This window comes from Lissotriton vulgaris, chromosome 3_1 (genome assembly GCF_964263255.1).
Source record: "Lissotriton vulgaris chromosome 3_1, aLisVul1.2, whole genome shotgun sequence".
Taxonomy (NCBI): Eukaryota; Metazoa; Chordata; class Amphibia; order Caudata; family Salamandridae; genus Lissotriton; species Lissotriton vulgaris.
The window spans coordinates 1,033,090,569-1,033,116,117 of record NC_141689.1 but is presented as its reverse complement, the minus strand read 5'-3'; the positions used below and the strand labels follow the sequence as shown (position 1 = coordinate 1,033,116,117).

At 41.7% G+C, this 25,549-nt stretch overlaps 1 protein-coding gene across 10 annotated transcripts in view; it reads right to left on the bottom strand.

Annotated features, from left to right (window-relative positions):
* Positions 1-25,549, bottom strand: part of PDE5A (phosphodiesterase 5A) — a 783,446-nt gene that overhangs the window by 557,099 nt on the left and 200,798 nt on the right. For all 10 annotated transcript variants that reach the window (XM_086961429.1, XM_086961430.1, XM_086961428.1 and 7 more), the window contains exon 3: positions 16,543-16,632. In XM_086961429.1, the coding sequence (XP_086817555.1) occupies positions 16,543-16,632 (90 nt within the window). The remainder of the gene's footprint in view (positions 1-16,542; positions 16,633-25,549) is intronic.

Here is a 25,549-nt window from a genome sequence, read left to right as displayed (position 1 = left end):
ATAAAATAGCTACTTGCTGCCTTACCTGCTATTGTACTTTATTAAAATTGGCCTAATAATGCCTTGCGTTGCGCTGAGAACCAAAGACAATCTAATAAAATGTGCATTAAGTCACCTTTCATTCTTAAACCACATTTACAGGGATTATTTTCATCTAAAAGAGATCCCCGAGCTTGTGATGTTAAAACCAGGTTGACCCTGCATCTCAGTTTTAAAAGGCACAATCTTAGACGTGCATTCAGTAGATTTTCTAATTAGGGGAATGTTTTCTCCTCCAACCCTGAAGCCATCAGAGGAGATACGGATTTCTTGTTTCTTAGGTAATCTTCCCAGGTTGTGATGAACATTCAAACGTCGGCCTTGCTAATTCTTATTATCTCTGGCACATTTTGTCTTTTTTGTTACTTTATTACATAAGTCATCCCTCCTTACCCTGACAAATCTTGCCCAATTTAATTCACTGTTCATGATTTCCTTTTTAAATAGTTTAGATGTTTTTGGGGAATCGACATTTTCAATTCTTCTCAAGAATGTTATCATCTCCGCAAAAGCTAAATAGCTCCATGCCATTTGGCCAATCTCCATACTGACGGCCCGGACCATAGTGGAGAGAGGCAGGAACAGCAGCCTTTTAAAACATTTGCCTTCTTTGAGATCCCAATTTGTTTTTCCACTTATACAGAGTACGTCAGCCCTTTACTAGAACTGTGGCCAAATCATTCCTTTATATGTTGCCAATACAGGTCATAGAGAGGGTCCACCATACACTTTATCAAATTTCATGCATCCTCTCCCACCGATGATGAGGCTTTTGCTTGCAAGGATTCAATGTGCTTTTTCCATGCCAAGTTCTTCACAAACCACATCCCTAGATATGTATATCTGCTAACTACTTAGATTTCATCATTACTTAGGAACCAGCTAAACTTTACCTTCTTTTTCCCAAATGGAAGCACTTTGGCTTTCTCCATATATTACAGTAATTTGAGAAGACATCTAGCTTTTTCTGCAGCTCAATTTCATTCAAATCCATAATGATTAGATTGGCTGCATAAAAAAGGCAGCTAACGTGTACCATTCATTTTGGGGCTAAGGCCGTTTCTTGTGCCTAAGGTTTTTGGAAGATCAGGTAAAAATAAGCAGAACAGTGGTGCCAAAACACAGCCTTGTCTATGGCCGTTCTTGATATATATTTTCTGTGAAAGAGACCCATGGGTATCTAAGTCAGCTCGTGCACACTTTTCTCTATGTATTTCCTCTAGGATCAGAAGTAACCCATATTGTAATTCATAAATTCTTAGGGCCTCCCACAGTAGCGTCCTATCAACAGTATTGAATGCTGAATGTTAATCCACAAAATAACAATATAGCCTCCCTCTTAGCACTACCGATTTATTTACAATGGCCCACAAACTAAAGCAATGGTCTTCTGTGGAGAGTCCCTCCTTGAAAACAAATTGCTTAATAGGCATTACCAGGTTAGTATCTGCCTATTCTTTCAATAGTCTCGAGAGAATTTTAGAGAATTTCCCACCAACATCCAACAAATGCATCTGCCTATAGTTTGGGGGTCTGATGCACCTCCTCTTTTATATATAGATTTAATCACTACCCTCTTCCAAATGTCTGGAAAAATTCCTGTCATTAAGATATTTTGAAACAGCAGGTAGTGCAAGCTAGACCACCACTTCATAGTTGTTTGCACTATAACTGCTGGTAGATTTCTGGAACAGCTTCCCATGTACGTTTCAGTGAAGATAATTGTTCCTACTGAAAAGTGCTCACTTATTTAATCATGTATGTCAAATGTGGCTGGTCGCTGAGCATTTAGAGCTTCTTGATTGTACATTTCTTCCAAGTATGCAGCTCATGCTTCTTCTCCTACCAGACATATCATATTTCCCTCTTTCTTCCCTATGCTGTGTTGCACCACCTCCCATAATTTTGATATGATTAGTCTCTATTGTTTCAAACATGATTTTCTAGCATTTATCATGGTAAGTGTGTTTCTTACTGTCAGGTTTTTAAGCTCTCTTCTTATTTCAGTAAGGCAGTTTTTACCCTCCATATTCGAAGAGAACCTTAAATTCCTTAACAATTTCCTTATCCGCCTTTCTAGAGGTCTATATTCATTATCGAACCAGAGATTTTTTGTTTGTCAAACGTTCATCTACTTATGCCTTTAAATCAACCTTTAAACATGCTACCACTTTTTTAATTATATCCTCATAGCAACTGACAGATTTTACGACTATCTCCACTTCCCTCATCTCTTTATACTCTTCCTGGAAGGTGTTTAACAATTTTAGGTGTTTCTCTGTTATCTTTGTATGGAAACGTCTTGGCAAGCATATTTTTCAAGGGAGCCTTTGCTTTCTTATAGCAAGGGTTCCCATATTTATCATTGTAAGTAGAGGATAATGATCACTCCCTTCGATTTATAATAGCTCAGATTCTCAACTTGACTATAGGCCCAAGCATGGACAAAGACAGTCAATTGGGAAATTCAGATGACCATACAGAAAGGTTTTCCTGGCCAGAGTATCCATAGGTGTATGTCCATTTAGACTGACTAGACCATTTGAGGCAATGGAATTTTGCAAAGTGTCCCTCGCTTTTAAAACACTTTCAGGATAACTATCTGGGCATATATTAAATGCAAGCAACATTTCTTCATAGATTGAATCAATCATGCAGGGGACTAATCTACGGTTGAAATCACCTCACAGTACAAGCAGATACTGAGGGTACATTGAAAAGATTTTAATCAGGTTCTCCTAAAACATTTTCTTCTCTCCATCGTAAATATAAATATGAAAAACATTAAAACAATTTGAGCCACAAGCTAGCATCAATTGCTTCTGGAATTAATTCCATACTTTCGAGGCAATCTTAGTTGACATTAGTGTAAGAATACCCCCGAGGGACATACTGTGGAGTTATTTATTGCTCTCTGTGATACTTGCAAGACGTCATTTATCTGGGGGGCTCCATACACATCCATGATTCCTGGAAACAAAGGATCCCATAAAAGTCTGTTTTCTGTTTAAAAATCTGATGTTTCATTAATTCTGGAATCCGTTCGTGTTCCAAGAAAACATTGTAATTCTGAGCATTAAACACCATCCCTAGGCAATGTCGCTTAGATCATGCTTGCCCCCCTTATCTTCCTCCTCCTACTCCAAGCATGCATAGTTTTTTGGGCCTAATCTAAACTGCTCCCAATTACTGCATCCTCCTTGTGCTGAGGTACTTCTCATGGTGCCTTCTGTATCATTTGGTATGTACCTAATGCTTTGCTGAGGACCATGGTGGTCCAGTTTATCTTGATTTTTTTAAGACCAGCATTGTAGAGAACCCACCCGAAGGTTTCATTATGTTCAAACTCCCCTCTTGATGAGAATTTTATTATTTGAGTTTTCAGTTCTCTCTCTACTTTTAGCAGGGTGTCTCTGACCAACACCAAAAGACAGTAAGATCTTCGTAACCTCTACACCTGACTTATTTTGCAAAAATCCACTTGCTTTTGACCATTAGTTGATTTCAGGTGGTGACTACGACATTTTTAAAATATCTGGAGCAATCTAGACCTATTGAGGGGTTTTAATTTACTACGCCTTTTCCCACGCTTTTTTTTATGGTCAGGTTCCACAAATACCCATAGAATCTTTATATCCTTACTTTGTGTTTCCATATTTCTCTTTTATACTATGTTTCCCACGGTACTTACAGGAGGATCAACATTTATTGACTTGCTTTTATTAATAACAATCAATCTTGCATTATCGTGTGCATTAAATGTAAGGGGATTTTGGAGGCATAAGCCAGTTTCCCTACTCCCAACTTCACTCTCCAGTTCTCCCTTCTCTCAACCCATCACTATTGTGGGTGCCAATTTTCATCAGGTTTCCACTTTGCATGTTATTGTTTCCTCTTACCCTATCCCTCCTATTGACACATTGAACCTTCCTTGCTTTTGTACCTCCTTTTAGGTCACTCACAGTACCACTCCTTGTACATGTACATAGGATATTGGAAGAGAGTCTCCTTCCTCTGTTAGTTTTAGTAAATACCTATATTAGAAGTGAAACATATTGTTCAAGGTTATCCCATTTGGGTTATCCGCATTCTTGTAAAAGAGTTTATAATGTTGACCGGGGCGACAATGAAGTTATGACAAAATGGCACACGCTTTTCGCCCTAAGTGGGATGGGTATGCCCAGACGTTGGTCCCTTGCTCACTGTGCCACTGGATTCAAGGTAGCCTGGCTGATGAAGGATGACATACCCCAAAACCGGTCCCAGGATGCTAGTTTCCTGTCCAGGGAGGACCTGGCTTGGCAGTTCTGTCTGGACTGTTCCCATAAGGCACAGGGTCAAGACTGATTTGCATATGGCTGGGTCCAAACTGGGGTGGCGTAGTGGGCAAAAGAATGATGGATTTAACCCAGATCTCTTGACAGGGTCGAATGTTTGAATCATTCAGCATTTGTCCATCATTTGTTGCAGATACCCTTTTCACCCTAAGTGGGATGAGTATTCCCAGATGTGGGACCCTTGCTCACTGTGCCACTGGATTCAAGCTAGCCTGGCTGATGAAGGGTGACATACCCCAAAACTGGTCCCAGGATGCTTGTTTCCGATCCTGGGATGACCTGGCTTAGCAGTTCGGTCTGGACTGTTCCCATGAGCCACAGGGTCAAGACTGATTTGCATATGGCAGGGTCCAAACAGGGGTGGCGTAGTGGGCAAAAGAACACGGGATTTAACCCAGATCTCTTGGCTGGGGGAGAAAGTTTGAATCATTCAGCACTTCGTCCATCATTTGTTGCAGATACACACCAGAATGCATAGCATGAGCCACCACGTCTAATCCCACTAAGCAACTTGTAGCCGAAGCTTATTAGACATATTTGGCGCACAGGTGATGCACTCTGCATGGTCAACCACCACTCACTAATAAAAGAAACATCAACCAAAGGCAAACACCTGTTAACCCCTTCCATGCTCATGACGAGCTCAGCTCGTCATGCAGTACACTGCTCGTGTGCTCATGACGAGCTGAGCTCGTCATGAACAATGGGATTCAAGGGAGTGCAGCATCTGGGATGAATTACTGTAGCATTGAAGGTGTTAAATCTATTGTAACCCCCCAGTAAGAAAACATATGGGCAAAATATGGCATCTTGATATGGTCTATACCATTTTATATCACGCAATTGTTCTGTGTACAAGTTGTGATGAAAACGAAAGCGTTTGAAGCCAGAAAAATCAAATGGACCTTAAATTAATCAATTGGAACTCCAAATGTGTTAATAATGTAATTTTTAACCCTCCAATGATGTCTAAGTCCAAAGAACTACTTGCAGAGTCAAAATACATAGGTTGCCCCATTCTTGTATTCAAACATCGGGTTAGGATGCCCTATCTATTGCCAACTTTAAAGAAAAAAACAGAAGAACCAAACTTGGTGATCGTTGATTACATTTAAACGAGGAGGGTGGAACCCAGGCACAGTTCTAACAACAATAGAAAACTACAGATCAATTGATAAACTTAGCAGTGCTGTTCTGGACAGTAATGTGTCTATAAAATGTAAAGAACTAAGACCAAATCTGTAACAAAAGTTTGGTCCAGTGGAAAACACATATAAGAATGTCTGACATGTGTTTAGACCTTGAGGCTCGAACCCTCGTTTCCAGCACCAGCGTTGGGCGTTTATGCAGACGGACCACAGTTTGTACCTCCCATTGCCCAAACTTTGTTTAAGATTCTTCCACAAACTCACTTTAAACAGGCCTTTAAATCTTGTTCTTATCTTGTTACATTTAATGTACATACAAAGACAGATGTCAAATGTCAAGCTCTCCCTTCTGAGGGAGCTTGGTGTTTGCTTTTCTTTTTCTGATTTCATAGTGAGAGAATTTATGTGACAATCCAGCTAAGTATCCATGTGAGAGGAGAGGGTGTAGTATTTTTTTCCTCCCAGCGCACAAAAAAATTAGGTGTGCTGATATTTCAGAATATATGCGAATTAGAACAAATGAAACACAATTTTGGGACAATTCTGAAGTATGGTGGAAACAAATATTTTATCAGAACACATCAGTACACTAGGTGATGACATTTGCACACATTATCATTTGTGTGCATTAAAACTGCAAATGTGCAGATGTAATGGTCAATTCAATTCTAAATGTGTAGCCTGTAATGGCAAAGCGCTACCACACCATGCATACCCAACACTATGCCTATTCTTTCCACTCCGCTCCACCTTATGTCCTCCCATTCTATGCTACATCACTTCATTCTATGATACTCCATCCCACTCTACAACATACCAGGCCACTCTGCGCACCTCCACTCTAAGACACTCTACAACATGCCACACCACACCACTCAAGTCCACACTATCCTAACTCACATCACTCACTCCATAGACACAACACGCCACTCCACTCAACGCCCCTCCACTCCACACCAGTTACTCCACTCTACATAACTTCAATCTACCCCACTCCACTCAAATCTATCTCACTACACTTCACTCTAATATACCTCAATCTACCCCACTCCACTTCGCTACAACCTAGCACAAACTACTCCACTCCAATGTATCCCACTCCACTCCGACCAACCTACCCCATTCCACTCTAATTTACCCAACTCCACTCTAATCTACCCTACCTCAATTTACCACCCTACTCTAGTCTACCCCATCCAACTCCAATCTACTCTACTTCAATCTACTCTTCTTCAATTTACCCCAATCCACATCACTACGATCCAATATATCCCACTCCACTAAAATCTACCCCACTCCACTCTACCTCAATCTGCCCCACTTCGCTCCAATTTACGCCATTCCACTCTACCCCTACCCTCAATCTAACCAAATCAACTCCACTTTACTCCAGTCTACCCCACTCCAACCAATCTACTCCACTCTGCTCCAATCTACCCTAGTCTACCGAACTCCACTCCAATCCAATCCATTCCAATCTACCCTACTCCTATCTACCCCAATCCACCCCTCCAATGTACTCCAACCCAACCCACTCCACTCCAATCTACCCAACTCCACTCCATTGTACCCCACACCACTCCTCTTCAATCTACCCAAGTCCAATTTACCCCACTCCATTCCAATTGACCCCACTCCACAACAGACTTCACTGTAATCTTTCCATCTCCTCTCCACCCTAATCAACTCCACTCCTGTCCAATCTACCCTACTCCACTAAAACTTACCCCACTACTATCTACCACAATCTACCCCACTACAATCCACCACAATCTACCCCACTTCACTCTAATGTACCATGCTCCAATCCACCCCAACCCCTACCCCACCCCACTCTAACCCACTCCATCCCATCCCACTGCAACCTATCCAACCCAACTTTACCCCACTCCTCTCCAACCCACTGCACTCCAATTTACCCCAGTTGATACTACCCCATTCAAATCATCTCTCCTCAATCTACCCCGCTCAATCTACCACACTACAAATATCTACCCTACACCATTTTAATCTACCCTACTCTAATCAACCCAACCCACCCCACTCAACTCGGCTCCACTCCAACTCAACCCTAGCCCACTCCACTACAATCTACCCCACTCCATTGTACACCATTCTACCCCACTCCATTCTTCCACAATCTATCTCACTCCACTACAATCTTGACACCATCCCACAACATCCAACTCAAATCCACTGTACTCCACTCCAGTCTACCCCAGTCCACTCTACCTCAATCTACCCCACTCTACTCTTTCCCAATCTACCCACTCCAAGCCATCCAATCTACCACACTGTGATCTACCTTAATCTACCACACTCCATTCCACTCTACCCCACTCCAATCTACCACATGCTACTCAAATCGACCCCACTCCAGTCCAGTCTAACCCACTCCACCTCAATCCTCCGCACTCCATTCCACTCCACTCCAATCTACCCTACCCCACTCCACCCCAAACTACCCTACTCCAATGTACCCAATTCGAACCGCCCCACTCCAATCAACGCCACACCAATCTACCCCACGTACTCCACTCCAATCGACCCCACCATAGCCCAATCTACACCACTCCAACTACCCCACATCAATCTACCCCACCCCATTCCAGTCTAGTCGACAACATTCTACCCCACTCCACTCCAATCAACCCCATTCCACACTACCTCACACCTACCTATCTTACTCCAATCTACTGCATTCCACTCCAATCTACCCTACCCTAACATAATCCACCCAAACCATCCCAGTTCAATCTACCACACTCCACTCTACCATAATCTACCGCCTCGGCTCAAATATATTCCTTCCCACTCCTATCTACCCCACTCCAATCTACCCCACTCCGTCCAATCTCCCCAATCAACTCCAATCTACTCCACTTCAGCCCAATATACCCCAATTCAATCTACTACACTCCAATCCTCCCGAATCCAAAGTACCCCAATCTATCCCATTTTAATCTACTGCACTCCACTCCAATCTACCCCACTTACCCCAATCTACCTCACCCTACTCAAATCCACCCCACTCCAATCTACCCCAACCGATCCCACTCTACCTCACTCCACTACAATCTACCCCACTCCCCCAATTTACTCCACTCCACAATCTACCCTACTCCAAACTACCCCAATCAATCCACTCCATTCTACCCTACTATAATACACCCAATCTACCCCACTCCAATCAACCCTATTCCACTCCAATCTACCTGACTCCACTCCAGTCTACCCTTATCAACCCCACTCTTCCCAACTCTACCCCAATCTACCTCTCCCTACTCCAATCTACCCCACCCTATCCAAATCTATCTCGCACTACTAAAATCTACCCCACTCTCCCAATGTACCCCACTCCAAACTACCACAATCTACCCCACTCCATTCCATTCTACCCTACTATAATCCACCCAATCTACCACATTCCACTCCAATCTACTTGACTCCACTCCAATCTACTTGACTCCACTCCAGTCTAACCTTATCCACCCCACTCTTACTCAATCTACCCTGCTCCACTTCAATATACTCCAATATATCCCACTCCACTCTACCCCAATCTACCCGAATTTACCCTACTTCTATCTACCCCACTCTAACCTACCCTGCTCTAATGTACACCAATCTTCTCTGTTCCAATCTACCCCATTCCACCCCAATATACCCCAATTCAATCTACCAGACTCCAATCTACCCCAATCCATCCCATTCCATTCTAGCCCACTCAACCCCCACTCCACTCCACGCCCGCCAATCTACCCCACTCCACTCTACCCCAGTATACCCCATTCTACTCTACCCCACTCAACGTCACTTAACTTCACTTTAGCCATGCTGAACAGCAGCCAAACTGGTATACATTATGGCGAAAACACATTGCCAAAGCCAATAGCTCTTGCATAGGCGAGAACTGTTGGCTTTGTCAGTGCTTGCTTCAAAGGTTTGCAGGTCTAGTATGTCCTTGATTACTTTCTCTGACTTTCACAGTTTGCATTTGGGCATCTGCTTCATTATTTTTTTAGCTGTACGAAGTGAGCTTAATATGGCCCAGCTTCCCTTCCTAATAGCGAGTCAACATGCTATGTACTAATGTTTTGCGGCCGCAAAACACTCGCAGTTTACCACCTACTTCAAGTAGGTGGTAAACCACTCGCAAAGGGGAAGGGGTCCCCAGGGGCCCCCCCTTCCCCTTTGGGAGTATGTGGGAAAATATTTTTAAGAGCAGGTAGGGGTACCAGAGACCACTGCCTGCCCTTAAAAAATTAAACTGAAGAGTTTCATTTTTCTTTTTGAAATGCATCCTGTTTTACCCTTAAAGTGTGTTTCTTTGACCATGAATTTCCTGAACGTGTAATAATCATTTTTTTTGTTTGTTTTGGATCCACACTGGATGTTACACAAGTGTTTCCTGAAAAAAAAATACACTGATGATGTTTCCTAATCCGATACATTTTCTTCAAGAGGGCAGCTTCCCAAATTAACGGTTTGCCAAAAACTCTGCCAACATATTTGGCGTTTGCCGTTTTCAGGAATAGTTAGGATACGTTAATTACTGCAGCTAATGACTGTTCCTTATCATTCTTTTCGACTGAAGGTTTTGTTAATGACCGAGAATGAGAACTGTGTTTGTTAATCCTGTGTCATGTGTATGCAACGTGTACCGGAGTCTTCAATGCTGCGTTTCGATTATGACTCATTGAAAAAAGCATTCTATATTATTCAATGCAATACATTGGTTTACTTATATCCTGTTTTAGCCACACTGTGTACTGATTTGTTTCATGTTCTGACTAGTGAACTTCTTACAAATTGTATGTATATTTATGTATACGTGGGATTATATTGATTTTAGGTTAGATATGGAAACTACACTTGTGCTGGGGCGATGGATAAGTTGTTTTAGATTCACAAGATGCAATTCTTTGGTAATTGTACCACCTCTGACACAAAAAATACTTAACATGAGAAGAGATGCAGATGCAAAGTAGCCACGCTATAGGTGAGTAGACTGGCCTCGGAGAGAAATGAGCTACATGTGGGCCTAAGACACTACATTTAGGCCCACACAGGTAAAACCTATGAGCTACAGGGCCAGACTATATGCATATAATGTATACACGAGTACACGAAGATTTTAAACACGGGCATGAATCAGAACCCAGTAGCAACAATGACCAAAGGGGTGAAGAAACTGGCTTTGGAGTGACGAGGCTGCACTTCAGAACCAGACTCAAGGTTAAAGGAGTAAAACACAGGGGCGCGAGGACAAAATCAAACAGGAAAATAATGTAACTTCAGAAATAAAGACAGGAAGGAGTGGAGACTCCTGTAGCAAGTGAGCAAGGCACAGGCCCTGCGGAAAAGAAGGCAGGGCTCGTTTTTAACGAGCGAAGGTATTTCACAGCAACCGTTGTTTTTCAAATCTGACAAATATTCACGAGTGCTCGAGCCCAGTCTTTACACAGATAGAACACAAGCTCTTGAATACGTGTAACCTGCACCTCAATGTTTAGACCCGTATTATTTCATTGCCTGGGGAGAAGCTGTCCCTGATTTGTGATGACGTTCGTGTCAGCCCCCAGGCTGGCACAGGGCTGACATTTATTGAGTGTTACTAGTACATGACAGAGTAAGGCCAAGGAATGGTCTGTTCGTTAAGATGAGGAAACACATCCATGACAACAGGCATTCCTGCTCTGGACGAATTAAACAAACCAGATCGGAGTGTAAAAAGACTCAAACTTTATTTGCCACCCAGAAGCTCATTACACATTTACTGTTAAGGCAGATTGTTATCACATGCTTCCTATTATGTGGAAAATAACGGAAGTAAAAGGACATGGGATCAAATGGTGAAACTGTAAACTTGGGACCCGAGTTCTTATCCCGCCTCCCTGCCCGCGACTGCAAACCGTGTGATTCTAGAGAAATCTTTGACGCCTATGACTGCTGCCACATTGGGGGCGCTGTTTGTTTAACTTAGAAATGTACTGAACAACAGATGTTTAATAAATCAATATAGATTAAAAAAAATCTAATACCTGCCGCAAAAGCCATTTTTGTAGTTTTGGACCTAAAATAGTCTAAATTGTCACACTTGTAAAGAGTATGATGGTTAGCAATTGTGTTGGTACTGTCATTAGCACCACTGGCATTGGCAATGGGTGGTGCACGCTGAGGTGGCCTCCTGACGAGAGCATGTATTTTGTTAGAAATTAAGCACTGCTGGAAACACTTGGGGCCATATGTAGGTAGCTTAATACCGGTCGGTCACGGCCGAAAATCGGTATATTTCCTGTTACCGACCGGTATTTAGCTTTTTCTAATGTAGGTGGCTGGATTTAAGGATTCGGTAATTTACCGATTCGGTAATATAAGGAATTGGTAAATTACCAAATCCTTAAAATACTGAATCAGTAAATTACCTAATCCTTAAATCCTATGTAGGGAGCACTCAAGTGACAGCATTTTTGATTTAAGGATTTGTTATTTACCACCAACTACAAGTGGCTGGTAAATATCAAATACCTTTAAAAAAGCAATGTTGTGCTTTTCTAAAAGTGCCATGTGGCAGACATTGCCCTTAAGGCATGTATGTGTGCCACATGTGCACACATGCACGATTAAGGGGTGCAACAGGGTGTCAATGTGACACCCTGCCACCCTTGAATATGCTCCCCCTATTACCGATTCGGTATTTACCGAATCAGTAATAGTGAATGGCTTCCCATTCATTCCTATGGGCCTCCAGGCCCCTAGGAATGGATGGGAAGGTATTCCTTATTACCGATTCGGTAAATACCAAATTTGTAATAACGAATATTACCGAATCTGTAAAAATTACCGATTATTTACCTACATACTATTAACCGATTCTTAAATTCCAAATTGGTAAAATTCAGTATTTAGGAATCAGTAAATAGAAATTACCTACATCTGGCCCTTGATCTGGTTTCACTGGGTGCAAATTTGCATGTGGTGAAGCTACTATAGGGATTAGGGCACAAGCCTAACTCACCGCCCTCACACCCCATCTGCTGCGAGCTGGTATAAAATGTTGGATTTGTCCACGGAGTAGGAAAGAAAACTTTCTGAAAAGATCCCTGAATTGGCAGGTCCACATGGGCAGGTCCACATGGCAGGTCCCCACTCTTGGGCCGAATGGTATTCAGTGCTCTGTTGCTATCCAGTTGGATTCATGATTTTCTTTTTTTTGAGTGAAAAGTATTTAAAAAACATACACTATGCAATTTTTAAAGATTGAAACTATTGAAATCAATCTACAGTTTTGGGATACCATAAGATGTGTGATTGCTATACCTCCAGTATTTTGACTTTTTTTTTTTACATTTCTTCTACCAAATATTATTATTAAGGGGTTTCATAAGGCGAGGTATAACGATTATACATTGTATCAAAAAGTCCTATGTCACATAACAACAGATCCCTTCCAGCTTCTACCAGTTGTTACAAGAGACAGAAAAAGAAATGAGACTCAATAAACAGAAAAACAACCACCCTACCTCACTACCAAATACCCAGAACGAATGAAAAAGCAAGAAAAGGGAGGAATAATGAAAAAGGGAAGATTCCTAGTGTGTGTGTGGGGGGAGGGGGGAATAAGACATTGCCAAAGGCTGCAGTCGAAAACTGTGATTGTGTGGTGCAGCCCGGGTATACAGTTGGGGAAGCTCCCTCATGTCCAGTGCAGAGTTTGGAGAGAAAGCAAGCCAACAAAGAGTGCGGCTCAGACTATTCAAATTACACAATTCAACCAAAAGGTTGGAGCACTGTTTCTGTGGAGTGAAACAAAGAAGTTTATTATTTGGGACACATAGTCTATGAGAGGCTAGTAAACAATGTGGACGTACCCTCTATCAAAGGGCTGCTCACAGGTATATAGGTGCCAGAGAATCCTATTGGTTTGTTAAAAGACCCCTCACCCACCAAACGGGTAGCCAAATGCCAACCGATTGTGCTACAACGCCTGATTACAGCGGAGCTGGTGTTGTGTAATATGTGAAGGAAGTGGTGAAAGTTAAAATTATCTCTGGGAATCCTTGCAAATGATACTTTATTCTTTGCGACCTGCAGAGAAAAATGCTCCTTGTTGTCCCCAAAGGTTGGTCTACATGTTTCAACCCAGTTGAAAAGTGGAAGAGCTTTCATCATGACCAAATACGTGAAAGTGTGTGGCAAAATTAACACCACGTGAATTTGTGAATTACAGAAGAAACAAAGGCCGCCCCACACAAAGGGAGCAATTAACAGTGCTTCACTCAACTCTTGAGCAGGAAAGGGGTGGGGTTGAAGGATTTGCATTCATCATTGAGCGGTCACATTGTACCAGGGATGGGCCAGCCCAGGCCCACTGAACAAAGGAGGAAGCCCAGACAATTCGATACTTCATCACTGTGAGTACAAAATAGGCTCAACTAAAGAAACCAAACATATGGAAAAGAAACAAGCGGAATATAAACCAAAATGATCTGACTTCCCTCAGCAACAACATCCTAACCCCCCCCCACAGGTAGACATGATAGACATCCATATCCTTTCAGATCACTACAATGCGTACTGAACATCGTTGCCTCGATTGCGCCCTTACAACTAAAAAGAATATCCACCAAAGAATCAAAACCATGATTCAATGCCAGTCTAAACGCAGAAAGACTGGGTGAATGAGCATGGAGATTCTCTCCATCCATCCAACACCTAAAACAATTAAGAACGGTGAGGAACACCAATAATAAATGCATCAAAAGTTTGAAAGCAATGTTCTTTAGAACCCAGCTAGTTCCAGCCAAAAACTGACCTAAAAAACTCTTTGAACTGACTAAACAACAAACAAATATTGAACCAATCCAGCTATACAGGAGTATAATTTGCTGACACACTGCGAGGAATGTGCCTCCTTCTTCCTGGGAAAGATGGAAACAATTGAAAATGACCTGCAGATAGCAAGGGAGCTCCTGCCGGTTATGCCACCTACAAGCCTCCCTCCCTCACGAATAGCTGAGCCACCTGGTCTCATGGGGCACATCCCCAAAAACAATGCCTCCTGGAATACATTCAAAAGTCTCAGTGAAAACAAGATTCACAACATCCTCACAAAATTTAAACCCTGAATCCACTTTAATGATCCACTTTATTGATCCATTACCATTGAATATCTTTAAGGAGATCAAATCCTCTTTGCTCCCACTTTGGACCAAGATAGGGAACGCCTCAGTTCAGCAAGGCACTATCTTGGACTGACTAAAATTAGGGCAGGTAACCCCTATTCTGAAAAAAACCACTGCTGATCGCTCGGATACCAACAACTTCCACCCTATTTCCAACATTCCAACTTTTGCAAAACTCAATGACAAACGCATTCAGTTTCAACTTTGCAATACCATAGATCATTTCCAACTTCTCGACCAATTACAATCCAGCTTCCGTTGAGGCCACATCACCAAATCACATAGTGGATGACTTAGTAATAATTTAGAATTAGAACAAATCCTGCCTTCTAATCCTCCTAGAAGTATCTGCGTTCGATATGGTTAAACATAACAGTCTCCTTGGTTCACCTCATTTCTCCACAACAGAGCTCAAAGAATGAAAGTTAACCAGTTCCTTTCCAATGCCAAACTGGTCGTTTTAGGCACCCTACAAGGGCCCTCTCTCTCACCTATGCTCTTCAACCTTTTTCATGGTGCCTCTAGCCAAAATCTTGAATTCCTCCTACACCCACTATCACATGTATGTGGATGACATCCAATTGTGCCTAAAAATCTATTCTTCAGAAGAATTTAGGCCCCTCAACATAACCCTTCTAAAACCCAAAAATGGCTAACCTGCAACCACTTAAAACTTAATGCAATCAAAACGGGATTCCTCCTAATTGTCCCACTCAATCACTCGCCCGATATTGAGCTACAGATATATCAGCTAACAGCTCTTAACTGAGTACAGCGCATTAAAGATTGTACAAGAGCTCTAGGAATAACACTTGACAGGAACACGAACATGCAGGAGCACATCAGTACCACTATAAAAAAAATCTAACTACCAAATGAACATTTTAAGGAAATTAAAACCCTTCCCTCCTCGGAATGACTTTAAATCACTGGTCCAGGCCCTAGACATTCCCATATTGGACTATGGTAGTGCAACACTTTGTGGTCTTCCTAGATTCAAGATGCCACCACTAAGGGCCACTCTCAATGCTGCTACCATGCTCATCACGGGATCAAAAAGAAAAAAATCACACCTCCCCAGATCTTAAAGCCCTAAACTGACTCCCATATGAGGAAAGGATACAGTTAAAAAGTGCCTGCATGACCCATAAAGCACTACATTACAAAACCCAAGATCCTTGCCACAACAGCTAGAATTACCTGCAGAATGCAGTTCCCCCAGAAGCAACAGCTGTTGGGTTTTGGGTTCCAGCTCCACACTCTGTTGGGTTTTGGGTTCCAGCTCTACACACGTTGGGGTTTTGGTTCCAGCACTATAAACTATGTTGGGTTGTGGGTTCCACCTTACCTCTACACTCTTAAGGCTTTTGGTTCCAGCACTAAACTCTGTGCGGTTTGGGTTCCAGCTCTGAACACTGTTGGGTTTTGGGTTCCACCCAAAGGGATCCTCCCAGGCAGCAGCTAACAAGCAGAGTTCTAGGCTCTGTTGAGTGTTTGATTCAAACAAAAGTGATTCTCTGTTTAACATGGGTGACTACTGTCTTAATGTCAAGGCCATAACAATAAAATCCTATTGTAGCCTGGATTCCAGAAGCAAGACACAGCATAACCTGCAATGTTCCTCTCGTCCCCTATGTGCGAATTACATAATTTGTGGAATTTCTCTCTCCGTCCAAAATATAGAAAATGAAAGAGACACACGCCCAATCAAACGTTCTATTTTACCAACAATATTTACTTCATAACTGCAGAGTAAAGAGTGCTTGCTTAATACACGAAACAGACTTAACCTACATATTTAATTTGAAAAAAAGTAGCCATTCAACTTGCCTCGTCCCGATGGTTCTTGATAGGCATGCACAGAATGCTCTGGGTCCTGTAGCCTGTGATTTGGTCGACTTCTGCATTAAATCTGGGATCCTGCAATAAAAAAAAGATTCTGTAATCCTAGAAGATACCCAGGACTTCAGAGACACATTTGTTTTCATTCCTAGTTAATGAGGCCGCAGACATTTCGAAATATTGTTTAGCTTACTTCGAAACCACCAGTGCACAAGAGACGTGCCCAAGAGCGGATACTGATCTGGTTTACATTTCAAAACACATCAGTGCTCGCCCTTCCATGTCCCACAGACTTCTCCGTGACCCCGACAGAACGAGTAGAGAAAAGCTCACGTACGCATCTGGCAGCAGCGGTTTTATCGATAATAATCATCATGAAAGAAATTGCTGCCATCTTGTAATGGCTTTCCTTTCGATCGGGATGTTCGTAGCGCTATTCGACATCAAAGATAAGTTTATTACTGATGCTTAAAACGTCTATTGCTTTAAATAAAAGGTTCCATGTGAACCTTCCTGGGAGTTCTGGCTGCCTCTTCCGAATCTTTTGAAGCTGTAGGCCTGATTGAAGGGTGTGCATGAAAAATACCCATATACTTCCAAATGCCTGGTTTAATAATAAATAATGTAGTTTCTGGTTCTAATATTAACACGTATATTACAAGTAAGAACTATTGCTAAAAGGATAGCACGGGCTTTGCAACTCAAATTTATTGGCGCACAAACAAATCCTTTGCTTCGCCAGGAGAAACGCCACCTAGATTTTTTTCTACCAAAATATGATACGAGAGGAGTGTAAGCACGTCTAATGTGCTAAAGTCGCAAAGTCAAACAAGCATTTACTAAAGGAATATAGGTTTCGCCTTACCAGCCAAATGTTACTTCAAAACAACTGGCACTGGCAAATTCGTAAATCTCCAGGCATTTGGAAAGAGGGTGGCAAAGTTTGTACTCTGAATTACACATCAGATATATATATATATATATATATATATATATATATATATATATATATATATATATATATATACACACACACACACACACACACTTGGTTCTCTTTTTCCTGAGCCAGTTTGAAATGTATTGTATTCTAAAAAATATGATTGGTACATAGGGCTTCATTTTAGCATGTGTGTATGGTATGGATGCCCATAATATGCTGACACCATACAGTCGGAACCGGCATTATACCATGGGTAGGCATCATGGCGCAATTGATACATAGCATATGCCATAAACGGTCACCATTCTATCAAGACTAGCATTATGCTGGAGATAGGTACCATCATACCATGGATACTCACAATATGCTAGAAATGGCCACCTTTATACTAAGGTAAAACTTTCACAATGGGTGTTCAACATGTCATGCATAAGTTGTTCATAATTACCACCATTGTGCACAGGTCATTATTTTAGCATAAGGCTTTGATAAGGCCAAAGCCTTATCAAGTTGCCCATGAATTCCCCATTTGGCTACTAGGGTCGGCATTTGGAAAAGGCACATTATCCATTGAATGCTCACAAGTTGCCAAGAACTACCACCATTGTGCCAGGATTACACCATGATAGGCAGTGCCTACAACACACACTTCATGCAAGCACACACAGACACACACACACACATATATATACAAGGTCATTTTTTGGCTTGATAATGTGTGTGCATTTCTTTTGGTAAAACAACATAATTGGTCTCAAGGTATACTGATGTGGCAAGACTGGACAGAACCTAAAAAGTTAATGGGAGCACATCGATAAACCCGAAAAAAATATATTTTTAAATAAGTGGGTGGGGCGGAAAGTGCTCATGCAGACCTTTTCATCCACATTGCTGACCTTGATGATGAGAATACTCAAGGATAGCAGGGGACAATAATCAGAAAAACAAGCTCAGTCTAAAAAAAGGCAATCACTTGTCTAGTACAGGTCTGGGGGGAATCATATCTAGCTAAAACACCTATGTAGTGTTTCCTTCCAAAAAGGACAGTTCTTGCTACATTTTACTGTCTCCTAAATCTCCAAAGGGCTTTAGCCATTTGCATATTTTTTTCTGATTATAGCTCTAACTACAGCATATATCAAACAACACTTTCAATGTCAATGTCAAACATTCTTGTATAGCGCACATCTCACCCTGAGGTCTCAAGGCACAAGCAACGAAAGGACGATAGAACAGACAGCAATCCGGGACTAATTAGCTTACTGGGGAAAAGCCAGGTTTTAAGTTTTGTGCGGAAACATTTGTGATCAGCTATGGAGGAAATGTGTACAGGTAATTTTTTCCATAGCATAGGGGTAAGGTATGAAATGCAGCGGCCCTCGTTGCACAAGGTTCGAATACGAGGCTGAGCTAGGTATGATTTAGTGCCTGACCTTAATGATCTTCCCGGTATATACCATTGAAGTTTGTTTTTTAGGTAGTATCTTCTATTAACAAAATACATACTTCAATAAGTATAAATATAATTTAAATTTACATCATTCACAAAGTAGCCTCCATTCACATGCACACCTGCATCAATATTTTACGTTCTCCTTTAGCTCTTACAACTATTCCCCAAATAAAAGGACATCCCAATGCTCCAACTATAAATTCATATGTACGTGTTTTTTAGGTCTCGGCTGGCGTGGGCTGCGCACATGCGAAGTCTCGCGGGCGAGCTTTAATGATTTAGAGGGCTTTTAGTATCTGGCTTTCAGCCCCGCCCCTCTTTCCTATTAGCCGGCGTCACCGTGGCCAGCCATTGGGAAAGAGCTTTTCCTGACGTAGACTTTTCTCTCTTTGACGGCTCACTTGGACGGGCTCTTCTGATTTCCGTTTGCCACAAAAGCTTTCTTATCTTTATGGGGCCATGTGTTTCAAATACATGGCCCCATAAAGACAAGAAATTGTTTTGCGACGAACGGAATGAAAGCTGATCGTGCTTGCTGCTGTATTTTGATCCCGTCGTACATCATTTAAATGTAAGTCCAGAGATGATTTCTTGAAGCAAGCGGACTGCGCTTGTTTTAATTTCTGTTGGTAGCTATGTAACTAGTAAATGTAGAGGTCCAGTGCATGGGAAATATCCAGTTCTTTTAATTGTTGTTAAGGGCCCAAGATTGTCTAGGCAGAAAAAAGAATCTATTTGCCAATAATGATGGCAATTGCCAAACTCATGTTGACAGGTTCATTATGGTGCGTTCGTTCCCTGGGTTTGCTGCTAATCGGACTGTAATGGGAGATGACGTCCGCCTTGTCCTCGGCGGTGCTTCTTAAAGAGACTCTGGGTTGCTTTTTGACTGGAGCTCTCACACCACACGATCTGCATCAGGGCAGGAATTGGTGCCCAGAGGCAACTGAGCAGGGGATAGCACTTTGGTGACAAACTTGAAACATCAGCAAAAAGCCCCACTCCCCAAGTTCTAATAGTGGTGAAGATAAGTCTGGAGTTTCTGAGTAGAGGGGGGAGATGGAGGGCAACTACTGGGGTGCTCATGTCTCCACGGGTAAGCTGCTTTGTATAAGGCACTCTTGGGTCTACAGATGGCTCCCGGGAAGAAGGCGACCCCAGGGCAGGACAGCCCCCTCTGTGTTGTACAGTCCTCATGTGGTTAATTCCCCGCCAGGACCTCATGCTTGGTGACCTGTTGGATTGGCCATGAGATCCCTCATGCTGAGTGGGACAGCCTGCAAAAAGCCTGATCAGGTAAGCCAGAGTCCAATCAATGCGGTCGGGCAAAATAGGGGTAGACCAGGCCAGGAGAAGAAACAGGCTCCCAAGAGAACCAGGATCGGAATGCCAGACCAGGATACAGAACTTTGCCCAAAGGATTCTGAAGTAATAATCTTGCACTCCACATCCCCAAAACAGTCTCCAAAAAAGGGAAAAACCACCACCGCAACAGCTCCAATAAAACAGGCATTGAAAATGCAATAGGTCTCACCTTTGATTAAGTTAAAGCCATTTTCTTTGCTAATGATATTGTATAGCAAAGCAAATGGCTTTAACTTAATCAAAGGCGAGAACTATTGCATTTTTAATGCTTGTTACAATTATCGTCTTGGTGGGACTATCTTAAAATATGTCAATACTGCATTTTGGCTCAAGGAAATTATGACGCTACTGAACTTAACATATCTTGGCCAAACTTCAGGTGATTCAAATACTCAGTTCAACATTGCTATTCAGTGTCATCTTGAATCAAATCGTAAGCGGTACAAGTGATTTACAGAACCCACAAAGTGTGCTATTTAAATTAATTGGTAACTCAATTATTACCATGAGGTCTATTCTAGCTATGCATATTCTAGGAACTCTAGCCCTCGATTTTGCTACTGGGCATAGTGAACATATTTTAACCATTTCACCATGGAGGTACTTTATATATTCAAAAAGGGGCTTTAAGTAAGCTGGAACCCTTAATAAACACCTCACTTACCTTGTACATTATCCAATTTTCTAAATCATTTCAATTTCAAACATTTTTCTCCCAAGAAACAGAAAAATTACATTTGAGCTGGACTATAGTCTCAGTAAATTGCTGGTGCTTCAAATGCAAAGAAAAAAGAGTTGCAGAATACAAGCACAAAAATAAACCATTTCCTTCTATTTTGAATTCCTTTGGTAACCCCCTTTCTCACTTTTTAGTTAGAAAATCCATTATGTACTCAGATCCTCCTTCCTGGAGAAATCTTCCTTTTTCTAGGAAATTGTTTCTAAGATGACCCATTTCAATTCAGAGCCATCGTGTTCCACTGTACTATAGTATTTCACTAATGGTGCTGACCACACATTCTTTTTATTGGCGCATCTATGTTACTAATACTCAAAATCAGGCCTCGATCCTAGTCTTACTCATGTACCATTAGTTACACTGACATTGCAAATGTAATTTTTCAATCTAAAGTTTGAAGACTTGACAACTTAAGAACAAAATTTGTTGTTTGAGGGGACATGGCCTTTGAGGGGGAGCAGGGATTCATGCTGAGAACTGTCCCCAACCCCTATCGACCTCCTCCTTACATAAACAAAATGAGAAAAAACAAAAAGTTGTTATGGCTGCTAGTGATATCCTGGAGTTTTTTTACACCCCTTAATAGACATCCCCTGCCTGCAGCCTCAAAAGACGAGCTGATAATTCAGTCTCTGCAGTGGTTTCCAGCTCGCGTTGTGTACCACCATGTGATTTCGGCTCGTTACCGAGTGACCGTGTGAAGGGAGACAAAATCGTGTGACACACTGTGGCACAGTGTGAGTAGCCAGGTCTGCGTCTGTCTTTTCTTATAGCTTGATTTTAACAGCCACCAAACAAAAATTCTCTTGTCTAAGAAGTAGAGACATATGCTTGGTAGCTTCCACACAAGAAGTGTACTTTTTCAGAGGAGTGCAAATATTCTGTTTTGGTTCATCACGCCTTTTGGATAATTATATGTGTGCACTACTTGATCTCTAATGTTTCTATGCCTCTTCAAAGCAGAGTTTTTTTAGTACATTCTTAGAGTATGTATCCAAACTTGCCAATTTCAGTTAAAGTAGTTTTTCAACGTATTTGTCCAACTAGAATAGGCGATGAAACAGAATACCCTCCTTTGTATTTTTCTCACTACTCTCAAGGACAGCTTCTCTATTATTCTATTGAGTTTACTTTAAAGAATAGCATACCAGTTATTTAGCCTAACCCCTGCTAAACTGTTTCTTTCACTTTCTTAGCATTTATCTGATAATCATTTATATAAATGAAGCTGTACCGTAGTCCCTCTTTCTGACTTTTTTTGGAGGGCAACTGTCAATATGTAACATTGTATTATAGTCAGGTGAAGTAGTGTGGCTCACTGGTTAGAGGCGGCAGACCCGAGAGCAGAGGACGGCCCGGGACCAGGGTTCGATTCCCGGCGCGGCAGGTTTCTGGACCAGGGTCAGCGGACTCAATAATTCTCTCGCCTCGGTGCCCACTCTGATCAGCGATCACACTCGGCAACTCTGGGCGTTAGCTTGCCTCATCTTCACTAACGGCCCCACCAGACCGCCGGGGATGCCTGGTCTCACCCTGGAGATACCCATTAAGGGACCATCTCTCAGGGAAGCCAGGAAGGGTTTCGCAGCAATCGAAGCGCCTTGGGACCCTACGGGTAAGTAGTGCGCTATATAAATGCCTATACATTGGTTTACCTTATATTTCTATTGCTAACAAGCCGGTCCTGTCTAATATTTGAATGTCCAAGAATGATACTTCTTTTGTGCTGATGAGGTAGGTGAACCTTACATTTAAATCATCCATGTTTAGCCAAGACAAAGACATTTCCAGCGTTTTTCTTTAGCTTTCATATAATGAAAATATTGTTAATAAAACACAACCAATTATGTACATTCTCAAAGTGGCTTTGTTGTGATTATGTAGAAATATATACATTTGCAATACTGAGAGCACAAGTAACCCCCATGCTTATCATTTTACACTGGATATAAAACTGGAAATTGAAAATAACAAACATTTTCCATGCCCTTAAGTTCAAGAGCTTTAATAATGAATTCAAGGAATACCCCACAAGGCAAACCACTTTCTATTAGGAACTCAGTAACTGCCTTGATTGCTGTCCGTTAGGAAATAATTATGTAAAGGACCTCAGTATCATGACACTCTTCATCATCTGTTAGAAAATGTTTTATCCTTTGCTTGTAACCTAAGGAGCCATACAAAACAATGCCTCCACCTTTATCCAGGTTCCTTATTATTACTGTGTCATACTCTTTCAGGGTAGTCAAAGCTCCTCTCTCTTCTTTTGATAGATTCACATCTACCCATAGTTGTTTCTTGATAATCTTTTCCAACTTTCTTGCTACAATCTTTCCAAAAACTCCTACTTTATGACCTACTTCTTTTAGAGATACGAAAAAGGTTGCCGGAGGTCTTAAACCTGAGACATTATGATGGCGTTTTGCTAGTTTTCATAAAATATTTTTTCAGTCTAACTTTATAGAAAAGGCGATACATCTCTACATATAATTTGAAAGTATTATGTTTTTTAAATGGTATAAATGAGAGGTCTTGCTTCAAAACTTTAAGTTCTTGGCCTGAAAGATTCCTACTTGAAAGGTTAATAAAGGGAATACGCTTTCTTCTCTTCATTGAAGCAAGTTAATGTCTGGCCCTGACTTTTACCTCTGTCTCAGCCTTTTCTCACCACTATCTGTAAGCCATAATTGATAGTATTTATGATATAATGTTGGATTTCTCTGGGATTTCAGACTCACCAGTATTTGACCTTTTCCTTCCAAACCATAATTTGGTACTTGCTTTGCATTTCCTCAAAATTAAACACTCTAGAAACAATTGTACATGTCTTTGAATGATTAACCAAAAACCCTGAATGCACCAACCTTTTCAATCTGCCAAGAACATTGGTAACTGGGTTTCGCAAATACAACAGGACATTCTCTGCAAAAGAGCCATTTTATACTGATAGTACTTGAAGCGGATACCTTGAATCTCATGCACTGCAAAAGGGAAGGGTTTCATAGTAAGGGCAAGTAGAAGTGGCAGTAACTCACTGTTCCAATTTTGAGTAATTGAAAAATGGACAATTCAAAGTCGTGGCCTATAATAAATCTTTTTCTGGACCTACCTCATAATTGACATTCAACACTGCTCTACGTGTTGTTGTGTAGTTCCTAGGTACCACCAGGACCTGCACATTTTGGATGACCTAAACTGAGGGCTTGGTGTGCAGACAGACTCTGGACAACCCCACAGGATGAGTCAGCCATTTGACCAGCTAGCTATATGATGCCACTACCACCCCCCTGTATTATGCAGTGGGGAATGTTGTTTCTGGCAACCACTGAAAATGACAAACCTGATTCCTCAGGTATCGTTGAAAACAATACGGTATCTTTCGCTCAGTCACTTATGCTTACTTTTCTCAGAGTACACATAGAATGACAATCGGGACCGTTTCCATAAGTATTTATTGGATAAGCGTCAGTCTGGTTTGAAACATACTAGCTGTGGCAATCAATAGACAGGAACAGTCACATGTGATCGCTAGCACCAATATCGTAAAAAAAGTAGATATATTTCTACTATAGTGCTAATAAGATGACCACAAACAGATTATATAAAACAATAGCATTGGAGTACTCCTACGATGCATAGCCTACCTAAATCTACCTAGCCTAGATATGTAGGTGAAGCCTGTGTATGTAAACGTCAGGATGGATCCAAATGGAGCCAAGAATCCCCTGGGGAAGTGCTAGCCCCTCACCTGATGGTTCTGAATGAAGGACCCCGTCTCTGCGTCGAGGATGGCACCCCCCAAGGGATGTTATGTCTCTGCTTATCGAAGAATTAGCCTGCAGAATCTCGGTCCAGCCTGTAAGGAATTCTCCTCTTTTCTGTAAGGGGGAGTGAGGGTCTTTTATACTAAAGTGGTCACTACAGGGTTTCTTCTAGAATCATGCTTTGAAAACATTCACTAATCCTGTTCTAAAGAAACATGATCATGCACAGCTGGTGGTTGGCCACGGATGAAAAAAGTGGTGACCCTTATACAGAATAAATCTGCTGTGACTGGGGACATGTTTATGTACGTCAGGTACAGGGAGAAAGATAGGGTACCAAGAGCCTTATGACGGAGAGACAGAAGTAAGCTACTAGGTAAAAGGCCACCTGTGTAGGACCATTATGTCATGTGGATGGGACACAACGTATGTAATCGATATGTACATGATGGGACTAACCTAAAGGACATGACAGTGTTTTTGCTTTTACCCTATAACAGGATGGCATTGGCTGCACCCTTTATTGGCAGATGGAGTAGGTCAATGGCATTCCGTACTTACTCAGTCCCCAGCCATTCTGGAATAATCCTTTTCTGTTCAGTTCTCTTTCTGGAATGACTTTCTTTGATACAAATGAAGAAATGTGCAATGAGAAGGGATACATGGGGATTTGAGAAGAAATGCAGAATATTTCATGGGAATAGATTGGTATATCTATGATCTAGTGGTCT